This window comes from Diuraphis noxia, unplaced genomic scaffold, assembly GCF_037042655.1.
Source record: "Diuraphis noxia isolate RWA-SAM2 unplaced genomic scaffold, SU_Dnox_SAM2 contig0005, whole genome shotgun sequence".
Taxonomy (NCBI): Eukaryota; Metazoa; Arthropoda; class Insecta; order Hemiptera; family Aphididae; genus Diuraphis; species Diuraphis noxia.
In genome coordinates, this window is record NW_028301715.1 from 29586333 (window position 1) to 29596938 (window position 10606).

The 10606-nt window shown below is 27.2% G+C and overlaps 4 protein-coding genes across 5 annotated transcripts; 2 read left to right on the forward strand and 2 right to left on the reverse strand.

The window, feature by feature from the left end:
• Positions 1 to 1569: 1569 nt before the first annotated feature.
• On the reverse strand, positions 1570 to 3028 carry RpS15 (ribosomal protein S15). The gene is made up of 4 exons (XM_015510994.2): positions 2866 to 3028; positions 2132 to 2217; positions 1835 to 2072; positions 1570 to 1727 (listed from the first exon to the last, which is right to left on the reverse strand). Exons 1-4 carry the CDS (start codon positions 2878 to 2880, stop codon positions 1614 to 1616), a joined length of 453 nt encoding a protein of 150 aa, XP_015366480.1. The 5' UTR covers positions 2881 to 3028; the 3' UTR covers positions 1570 to 1613.
• Positions 3029 to 3186: 158 nt separating this feature from the next.
• On the forward strand, positions 3187 to 4902 carry LOC107163538 (metaxin-1). The gene is made up of 6 exons (XM_015510995.2): positions 3187 to 3588; positions 3683 to 3829; positions 3899 to 4002; positions 4084 to 4249; positions 4314 to 4703; positions 4766 to 4902. The coding sequence occupies exons 1-6, from the start codon at positions 3502 to 3504 to the stop codon at positions 4799 to 4801; spliced, it is 930 nt and encodes a 309-aa protein (XP_015366481.1). The 5' UTR covers positions 3187 to 3501; the 3' UTR covers positions 4802 to 4902.
• On the reverse strand, positions 4894 to 6156 carry LOC107163539 (CXXC motif containing zinc binding protein). Of its 2 annotated transcripts, none has more exons than XM_089228995.1 (5): positions 5946 to 6156; positions 5601 to 5669; positions 5436 to 5492; positions 5297 to 5378; positions 4894 to 5227 (listed from the first exon to the last, which is right to left on the reverse strand). In XM_089228995.1, exons 1-5 carry the CDS (start codon positions 5949 to 5951, stop codon positions 4971 to 4973), a joined length of 471 nt encoding a protein of 156 aa, XP_089085121.1. In that variant the 5' UTR covers positions 5952 to 6156; the 3' UTR covers positions 4894 to 4970. The 2 variants fall into 2 exon arrangements, with proteins under 2 accessions (XP_089085121.1, XP_015366482.1); XM_015510996.2 differs by having other exon boundaries at positions 5601 to 5684; positions 5946 to 6155.
• A 1394-nt stretch (positions 6157 to 7550) lies between these two features.
• pasi2 (Protein) lies at positions 7551 to 10150 on the forward strand. The gene is made up of 5 exons (XM_015510999.2): positions 7551 to 8098; positions 8200 to 8329; positions 8411 to 8505; positions 8573 to 8809; positions 8868 to 10150. The coding sequence occupies exons 1-5, from the start codon at positions 7892 to 7894 to the stop codon at positions 8964 to 8966; spliced, it is 768 nt and encodes a 255-aa protein (XP_015366485.1). The 5' UTR covers positions 7551 to 7891; the 3' UTR covers positions 8967 to 10150.
• Positions 10151 to 10606: the final 456 nt, after the last annotated feature.

Genomic DNA, 10606 nt, shown 5'->3' on the forward strand with positions numbered 1-10606 from the left:
GATCAAACTTATAACTTTATACATATATTTACAAACGTGCAGGTCTGTTGTCTGTACGCTGTGCCTAATATTATATAGGTACTTATGAGAATCATAAATTCATACATCATATGTTTCTGAAGTCACATGGAATAGTTTATAGCGGTTGTTTTTAGATTTAGGAGTGTTAATAAAATAATAAACTTCGTTAAAAAAAAATTTAATTTTGATACATTTTTTTTATCGTAATTGGTTTTATACATATATTTTTCAAGATGTTTACAATGTAAAAATCTACATATTTTTCCCTAATATAAAAAGATTTTAATGATTCTTATTAACAATATAAATAATAATCAATTCATTGTATTTAGGTTATGCGAATATACAATGAATACGTGCTCTCGAATTGGAGGAAAATAAGAGGGGGACAAGGGAGGAATGCAAAAATTAGGTAACCGATTGTTTAAATATCTCATTGATTAGAATATTAATGACCAAAGGGTTATATAAAGATATATTTTCAAAAAATGAGATTATGTCTCCCTTCAATTAAAGCATTGGGTATATCATCAATTAATTTAGTTCTGCGCATCAAATATTATACTACTTGACAGAGTATAATTACTATCAATAGAACCATCGATCAAACGTGGTCAAGGAGAAAATCAATGATTTCTAATTGTTTTAATCTATTTTTAAATAAAAAAACTACTTTTATTAAAATGTGATTATTGCAAATGTTATAATTTCATCATTTGTCATATAATTAGTTAAAAGGACGTTTTACTTGCAATGTGTTGTCTTCGATTTACAAGTTACAAGTATGATACACGGCAAATTTAATACTCAACGTATCATGTTTAGCTCCATTAGTTTAAAAAGTAAATTGACTTAGAAATTTTAAAGGCAACATTATTATTTCAACCTCATGGGGTTTTGATTATAATTTAATTTTGAAGTTGGAAGTATCTTAAGATGTATAATTTATAATTTTAAAATACTTATAACATGCTTTTAAGTTAAAATATAATAAAAAGCTCATGAGGTTGTCAAAAATAATAATCTTACATTTAAATGTTAATAAAGTAAATTCATTCTTCTTTTCTAACCAAGTTAAACATGATCTCCTGAACATAAAATTTGCTTTATTACATACTTGTAAAACAAAGACACACATGCAGGTTTAACATCTTCTTGATCCCTTAATATTAACTGTACAGTGTACCTCCAAGTGCAATTTATTCTTTTTTAAAGATGGTATTTTGGGACTGTCAAATGTCTACAAACTAGTGCATACACTTATGGTTACTCAAAAATTATTAAACTTAAAATAATTTTTGACATTTGAATAATCTAGATTCCAAATAATTAATATATATATATATATATATATAATATATATATTTATACATTTTAAAGCTAAGAAACTTAATTTTGTTTAAATTTTCTTATCATTGTTTCTTATTATTAAGTAACTTTTTTCTTTAAATATTCAATGATATACATTGTAAAAAATATATCAATTAAAACTAATTTCAAGTATATAAAAGTATGGAAAAGAGGATAACCAACATAATAAATCCAACATTAGAACCACATGAGTTATTTTATTGTGAAAAAAAAAATATAATTTATTTCAATGGAATAAACCTAGAGCTGTGGGTGGCACCAATACCAGGCCTTCCGTGCTTAACTGGTTTGTATGTCACACTGAATTCACCCAAATAATGACCAATCATTTCAGGCTGAAAAATAAAGTACAAAATGATTAAACATCATTGCTTAACAATTATGAAATAAACTATTCCAAAGATAAAAATTGAGTATAATAAAAAAGTATAATTTTACTAACCTTGATTTCAATTTGATTGAAAACTTTGCCGTTGTAGACACCAATGATACTGCCAACCATCTCAGGAACAATGATCATATTACGGAGATGAGTTTTAACAGCTTCAGGTTTTTCCATTGGTGGAGCATCTTTCTTTGCTCGGCGCAATTTCTTAACCAATGCTGACTCTTTACGCTTTAAACCACCACGTGAGAAACGCCTGCGAGCACGTGAGTGCAACAGCTCGATCAACTGTTCTCTAAAAAACATAATAGTTTACTTAAAATGTGTTATGAATGACAATAAATAATAATTTACCCTTGGATATCCAAAAGTTGGTCCAAGTCAACACCACGGTATGTGAATTTACGGAAAGGCCGTTTAGCCTTGTGCTCAACCTCTGTCTGAAACATTATCATTGAAACTATAGTTAAATCAAACATGTACAATAAAGTGTGACAAGCAAACACAGATAATGGATTTGCTAAATCAAAAACAATGTATGACTCAATTTTTGACAAGACTTCAAGGGAGGAAGTCAAAATCAATAGCATTAATAAACATATTGTGTTCAGGTTCTTGCCGAAGTGTCTATGTATACTTAATGTTTTATTTTAAAACTATTATAATTTTTATTACAAATAATTGCCTTAAATTATTACTTTTAATTATTCACATATAAAAAAGAATTAACTTAACCAGAAGATGTGACCGCTTCTTCTTGGCTGTCAGTAGTTTACACAACTATCCTTATCGAAGTTATGAAGGGGGCACGTTTTCGATAATCAGAAATCACCCGAAAAAGCTACAACACAAAAACTCATAGCATAAACTAAGATGGCGCGTCTACCACGAGTTTGACTATCGCTTAAAATAAATTAAATAAATAGTTAATTAATTAGACTTTCGGAAACATTTGAAAGGTAAAAATGTATTTCAATAGTCGTAAATTGTAGGTTAAAATGGTTAAATGTACGCCGGATTTTTTTAGAAAATTGAACGTTAGTTTCGAATCGCTATCGGGTTGTGAAATCAAAATAAATCAAACTTACGGTGTTTTCAGCCATTTCGTTGTGGATATTCGTCAAGGATAGTTTAAGAAAGATTTTTTGGAAACGTGTCTTCTTCCGAACAAACTCGAAATCGTAGAATTAATGAAAAGGTAGATATATCATGTGCAAATGTGGTAAATGGTAATGTACAACAAATTCGTGAGACGACTTAACAGTGTCGCCAACGGTACCGAGCACGAGAGCGAGTCTAACACATCTTTGGAACTATATTTTTACTTTATCTTATTATCACTAAATATGTTGATTGATAAAATATATGAAAATGAATCACAAACACAGATAATATTATTATGTTCTGTAGGCTGTAATGTAATACAATATACATTATACATAATATTACTAATAGTTAATACTTATTATTATAATAAATTGTATTTAATATATTTTTATAGTCTATAGTAATCCTAACTAATTGTATGAATTATGAATTATAAGCTTACTAAATATTGGATAGTGGATATTGAATTATTATACTACAAGAGTTAAAATATTTATCATACAATAACTTCTTAACTTATTTATTGTACCTAGCATTATTTTAGTAGTTGCGCTATCGTGGAATAATTTTTGGCGGCGTTATTATTTATTTGCTGAAGCTGACGTTCAAAGCCAAACATGTTTAAACCTCACTTGTTGGAAGTAGAAAGTTGGAAAGGCGATTGGGGTTTGCCGTCAATCGATTATAAATGCCTCGAAGTTTTGGTACATTATAAAAATTTTTTTTCCAGTAATATATATTAAATATTGTATATAATAGGACATTAAAATTGAAACAATGGAATCAATTTTGTTTTAGGCTTTTGCTAGGTTTACAAATGCGCCAATTAACATATACCATTCGAACAATCCATTCAAGTCTGTTACTGGGCATTTGCCTGTTGTAAGTTATAATAAACGATTATTAATTGATCGAAGCAGTCTAATTGATTGTCTTGAGAAGCAGGTATACTAATTTATATTGTACCAAATTTTATAAGTATTCTAATATAAATTTGTATTCATGTTTTTCTAGAATCTCACACCAGACTTTGGGCTAACTAGTCTTCAATTGGCAGAAGAACATGCAGCTATTAGTATGATTGATGCTCAACTTGAACCAGCATTATTGTTTGCTTGGTAATCAAACTAAAAAAAGACGATTTAAAGTCATGTTTCTGTCTTACTATGTTTATTTGATAATATATTATTATTATACAGGTGGATGGATGAGAGTAACTGCATTAATTTTACCAAGCCATGGTATAGGAATGCATTAAAATTTCCATTTAATTGGTATTACCCAAATGTATATGAGAGGAAAGCCAAGCACAAAATCTATACACTGTACAATCACCTAGATTCTGACAATGATATTATGATAGAGGTAAATTAATTAAAATTCAGTTTTAATAATGATTTGTTGCTAATAAATTATGATATGTATTAAGATTTATGCAGAAGCCATTAAGTGTATGAACGGTTTGGAAAGTCGTTTAGGCAACAATTTCTATTTCTTTGGGTCACATCCTACATTATTAGATGCCGTTGCTTACAGCTATCTAGGGCCACTATTAAAAGCACCTCTTACTGAAAACAAATTGCAATCACATTTGAAGACATGTAAAAACTTGTGCATTTGGATAGATAGAATAACAAGAGAATATTTCAAAATAGACTGGCAAGCACACAAATGCAATGAAAAGAAGAAACTAGAAGAGACTAAGCAGCAAATGAATATCATACCTTGGTATAAGAGAGAAGAGACAAAAAATGTTTTAATAGGAATAGTCACTGTTATTACAATGGTTGTTTATTCATTTAAAATTGGTCTCATTAGTGTGAGTTATAATAATTATTCAATAAGATAAATAGATTTTGTAATTTGAGTTCATATTTGTAGGTAAGCGATACAAGTGATGAAGAAGATGAAGATTGATTAATCGTTCAGTTTTTTTAATTAGTATTTTTTAATTATTATTTTGTATGTTCCTGAATTTATTAGACATTAAATAAATGGATCAAATAAACTTCAAATAATTTTTTTTTTTAATACAATTATATTAATATTGAATTTACATTTAAATTATTGATGATGACAAATATATTTATTTTGTGGTTACAAACTGATATTGGACATCATAAATTCCAACAGGCTGGTTCTGTCTTTCATCATAATCAACCCATTCTTTTTCTTCTAAATTAACATCTTCAAATTTAGTGTTAGTTTCAATCCCACAACACTTAAACCCGTTTCTAGGTGAAAAGTCAATGATTGATAAACCACGACAATCAAATGTAACAATACTTTTAAATTTATTTGAATCTTCTATAGTATACTTTGTAATAGAGTCAGGTAAAATATCTGAAAATAAAAATATTATAGCTGGATCAATAAATATTTCTATATTATGTAGGTATTTAAAAATCTTACCTAATGAACTATCTCTTGAACACATTTTGCATTTGGTTACTAAATTTGCTTGGCCTCTACTTCCTTTCATTGGGACTGTAATCTAAAATATTTATCAAATAAATAATCAGCTCAAGCAGTTATAACTAGAAATACCAACATCTTGTGATAAATATATCCATTTGTCAGATTCTTCGCCACAATTTGTACATCGAAACTATAAAATTTTTTTAAAGAGTAATAAGTTTAGAACCATCATTGACGTTAAAGACATTAATATGAAACTTTAATGAATTCTAATAATTGTAAAACTCTTTTATCATACTTTTAAATACCATCGAAAGTCTTTGCCATCAGGTGTTAGTTCGGTCACATTTTCTAAATTAGCTTTAATCTGTAATGCGATTTTCTATAAATTTAATAACAAAAATTAGTAGGTTTATTAAATTATTATAATTTTCAAAACCTTAAAAAATAAGTTCTGAGTTGCTTTTGGAAATTCTATGTAATGTTTCTTTACATCCAATTTGTGAGTTAATTTTAATATATTAATATATTAATATATGCACTTGTATTAAATTTGCTTATAAATATTACATAATAAATAATAATCAAATAAGACAAATTTTGAACAATAAAAAAATTATTAAGTTTACAAAATAAAACTTACAACCATTATGTGTTGGGTCGTTGGGTAATAATTTATATGATTATATGAATATATTAACAATAGAAAAAAAATATCTTGACAAATTAATTAGGTGATGAATTATTTTTCGGACAAACTAACTACTACAGTTGAACGACAGAAATACAGATTTATAATACGGATATTGTAAATTGAATTATTGAATACTACCAAAAGGCAAAAATCAAAATATTATGTACAGTCTACAATGATAAGGATGGATACTAAACGGATAAGAAAAATTAAATCATACCGAAAAAACACAAGATTAGATGAAATGGCCACAGATCGCGCTATTGATATAGGTAGATAATAATAATATTACATGTATAAATGTATTTACGTTTTGAAAATTAAAGGTATCTTCAATCTACTATCTATTTTAAAATATATAGTATACTCTTTAAAACTAGCTTAATATTATATAAAATCTCTCTAACTAATCCACTAATTACCATAGCTGCATCTCCCAACATTGAACATTAGCAATAATTGAATAATGCAGTTTAGTATTTTGCAATGTTTTATTGGCTTGTTGAAAATTTATAGTATTTTAAAATACGATCTACTATAAATGTAGATAAAATTGTAGTTAAATAGTATATTATTTTATTTTTTTTTTTATTTTACAATTTAAACTTACGAGTATATTAAGCACACTTTAAACCTTTAATTTAATAATACTAATAATATATTATTATGTTATTTATTAATATTAGTGGTAACAAATTACAATTTATGTTAAATTATATAATGTGTCTAAAAGTTAAAATAATATTTAATTATGATTATTAAATGGTAGAATAGTTATAATGATGTCATAACTTCATAAGTAACTCATTTTCAACTTGAAAATTTCAAGTAAGCTACCGTTATGTAACTATCCTAAAAGAATAATTTAATTAAAGGTACTTTTTTTTCTACATATTGATTATTATACCAAATATATGGGTAAAAACATTAAATAAACAATTGTAGTATTGAATTAAAATAATATTGAAAATATATTGAAAATATATTATAAGGCAATTATTTTAAAATCGATGCGTCAGAAACCTGTTGCCTGTCATTAAATTTTGGTTTTACTATTTTTCTTGGCATGTGAATATGTGATCCACTAGCATTGACGCGGCAGCTGTCCGTTTGTCTTCTTATTTCGAGCATTGATTAAATAAGCAAAATAAGACGATAATCTTGTAATACGTATATAGGTATATTATAGTGTAGACCAATAAAGAAAGATCTAAAGAAGTATAAAGATCAATTAGATCTCATTTGCCAAGCCTCAAGAATGGTGAAGAAAGAAGAAATAATATAACATGGCCTTTGGTCTGTCTAAATATAATATAATATATCTTATTTTTTTAGCTATAATCTTTGTTATGCTTATAAATGTGTGATTACTAAATTACTGTAATACATCGTGTATTCGTGTGTGCCAGTGTGTATTATCACAATAATATTAAGAAAGCTGATGCAGATCAGAATGGATGGTTACGCAGTTTACACAATTTGAACGGCGGATCGTTATCGCTTATCACTTGTAGCTCTCAGCTATCAACCTGGGCGTGTTTATTGACTTGAGAATTGTGTATTGTACTATTGTGTTTACTAAACAATATTAAATTATTACACAGTTAACAATTATTAACAAGTAAAAATGAACACCATCAATTGAGTTTGCATTCCAATTTCGGGTGGATGTATATTGTATTTTAAACTTTTCAAAAAACGGTTTTGACTTACAATATTAATTTTACGAACCTTGACGATTCAATGTGTAATCTGACGTTTAAAAAAAATTTAACTCCTAAAACTTGGTATTGTATGTAGACTTTCTCAGTTGACGGTTAAGTTTTACATTTTATCGTTTAGTGTTCAATATTTACATTCTACATAACGTTTTTGATTCCACTGATTCTCTTAAAATGTACGCCCGAAGTAAAACTCCCAGCATGGGAACGCCGTCAGTTTATTCAATACATGCCAGTCATTTGACTATCCGATCTTCTAACCTGAGGTCAACGCGTTCCATGAAATCTTTACGTGTGCCATGGTATCAACGTCCTATATTGAAAGATGCTTATTTCCTTGATACACAAAGAGGTGCACTTGTCATTGCCTTCTATTCTCTGGTAAGCATTTAGTCATTTAGATGGATTAATTTTTGAATTGGTTTTTATAATTTTAAATTCATATTTATAATTAACTTTAATATGGTTTTAATGTACATTAGTTTCTAAGCATTTTTACATTGGTGACATCCGCATTTGATACATATTGTTTGGCAATGGCTGCTCCTGGATCTACACATTATGGTTACTATGTCATGAGCTATCAGTTTGTATATGTTGGAAGCTCTTGGGGTAAATATAAATATAATTATGTTTTTGTTCAACAATTTGTTTAACTATTTAATTATTTTATGCATTGTTTTTGTATTTCAGTCAGAAATTTATTAGTCTTATTCTCATTGTTTTCGTTTGTTGTGGCAGCTGTTATTTTTGTAACAAGTTTGATTTTAATATCTGCATTACGCAAGGTAAAATTAGAGTTTTTTTTCATGATGTATTATAAACAATATTAACAATAATTTCTAAAACTTTCAGGAGCACGAGAAACGAATCGTGCCTTGGTTATTTTCGTTTGCTGCATTTACAGTATTTCGATTTATAGCCTGGTTGTTTTCTTCAATAGCTAACGATCCCATATTTGGCTACAATTTTACCATGATATTGTTGGGTGCATTGTTCAGTGTCATAAATGTATACGGTTGGATACTTGTATATTCTTTGTATTTGGAACTGTTTGATTTGACTAAGCTTGAAGATTTAGCACATTTGAGAGTATGTGTTTTCTCATTTTTTTTATGTATACATTTACAAATTAATTCTTGTATTTTAGATTGGAACTATGGCCTCACTGAATGCATCTACAACTCATTCTTTAGCTGGATCTCGACCCACTACTCCTCATAGTACAGTCTCCACTGTTCCAGTATAACATTATTATATTTTATCGAAAAATTAACCAGGGATATGTAGTATTTATTATTTTATTTTTAAACTGCAGTATGATTACTAATCTGGATTTGAAATGGATCCATATATCTGGACTAGCAAGGTCTGGATTAGTGAGACTCTACTGTATTTTTGGTATTATTAATAATTAGACTTATGACTATGCGCTTGACACAATGTAATCTTATCCGTCCATTTTGTGTTCAAATGTTATATGTTGACAATTAATCAGTATTTTATTTTATTTATAAGTATTGTATTTCATTTTTATACTTGATTACGTTTTATATCATTATTTTTAACATGGGTTAAATGCATCGTATATACATTGACTACTCTATTGTCGACCTTACACATAGAACAATATTGAACCAAACCAAACAAAAACTTAACTTTCCCATTACTAATAGTCTATTAAGTAATAGGGTAATCTAAATTTTAAATAAAAATATTCAACTCTATTTATGTAGTGGTAGGGAGGTTTCCAATGTTTCCATCCCATCAGATACTGTATTTTGGTTACATATTTTCTTGAGCTTATATAAAATATAAACACTGTAATATTGTTAATATTAAGAACATTTTATTTTTTAGAATATTTTGAATCAAAATTAATTTTTAGCACTATATAAGGGTTTATAAAATTATTCCTTATAAAGATCACCTTTCCCAAGAAATATATACTGGCTAATTTGCCACTGGAATACAATCACTGTTTTGTTTTATACTTTTATCTTTGTTGCCTTAAGTAGACCATTTAGACTATATAAATAAAGCATAACATATCAATTATCAAAGTTTATATTATAGATTGCATTATACATTTGAATTTATTGGTGATGAAGCTTTTATTTTATCCAAATAAAAGAATCGTATTAATTATATAAAAAATTGAATTGTATTTGCTATATGTATCTATGCTCTATATGTATGCTTAACCCATGGTATTAATAATTTTTAATAGAAAAACTTTCTTTATTTTTATTGCACATAATCTAGTTAATATTTTTTACCAAATTTTATTTAATTTTATATATTATATACATTTTTTTAAATTTTAGTTTTAATTTCAATGCAAGCTAAATTATTTTTTAAAGTATAATATTATACTTAATTAAATGGTAGTACCTAGCATTATTTATATTACATAAAATAATACATATAAACTATAAATTTGTTTTGTGAATCTCCACTTATTTTTATACATTTTATTAGAACTTTATAATAATAGAGATAATATTATAGTTTTATCATAAACTGAATATAATTAATATTTTTTTTGTGTAAAAGAAAAAAAAACTATAAATGTATTGTTATAACATGGTTTAATAAATGATTAGTTATAAAAATTTGCATCGTTTCAATAACTTAGGTAATTGTTTGTATTGTACTATTGTATACCTACGTTAATTTAGCCATTTAGGTGATGATTATTACATTTTAAAATTTATAATCAATTAAAAATATTTATTGAGTTTCACAGAAGGAGAACAGCACGTGGGCAGACTGTCAAATTATAAAAAAATAAAAGCAACCCTAAAGTACGAGAGCCAGGTGCGGTCACTCTCCTCTCCTCCCGTGAACGTGGACAGGTCGCGTTGCACTTTGAACGTCCTTAACCGG

Excerpts from the sequence above, each read along its gene's own strand:
- pasi2 (XM_015510999.2), top strand. The coding sequence starts at position 7,892 with ATGTACGCCCGAAGTAAAACTCCCAGCATGGGAACGCCGTCAGTTTAT. Across the intron at positions 8,330-8,410 it reads ATATGTTGGAAGCTCTTGGG|TCAGAAATTTATTAGTCTTA; the intron begins GTAAATATAAAT and ends TTTGTATTTCAG. Across the intron at positions 8,810-8,867 it reads AAGATTTAGCACATTTGAGA|ATTGGAACTATGGCCTCACT; the intron begins GTATGTGTTTTC and ends CTTGTATTTTAG.
- LOC107163539 (XM_015510996.2), bottom strand. Across the intron at positions 5,493-5,600 it reads ACTTTCGATGGTATTTAAAA|TTTCGATGTACAAATTGTGG; the intron begins GTATGATAAAAG and ends AAAATTTTATAG. Across the intron at positions 5,379-5,435 it reads GGATATATTTATCACAAGAT|ATTACAGTCCCAATGAAAGG; the intron begins GTTGGTATTTCT and ends TAAATATTTTAG.
- RpS15 (XM_015510994.2), bottom strand. Across the intron at positions 2,073-2,131 it reads CAACTTTTGGATATCCAAGG|AGAACAGTTGATCGAGCTGT; the intron begins GTAAATTATTAT and ends TATGTTTTTTAG. Across the intron at positions 1,728-1,834 it reads TCAATCAAATTGAAATCAAG|CCTGAAATGATTGGTCATTA; the intron begins GTTAGTAAAATT and ends TTTATTTTTCAG.
- LOC107163538 (XM_015510995.2), top strand. The coding sequence starts at position 3,502 with ATGTTTAAACCTCACTTGTTGGAAGTAGAAAGTTGGAAAGGCGATTGG. Across the intron at positions 4,003-4,083 it reads CCAGCATTATTGTTTGCTTG|GTGGATGGATGAGAGTAACT; the intron begins GTAATCAAACTA and ends ATTATTATACAG. Across the intron at positions 4,250-4,313 it reads ACAATGATATTATGATAGAG|ATTTATGCAGAAGCCATTAA; the intron begins GTAAATTAATTA and ends ATATGTATTAAG.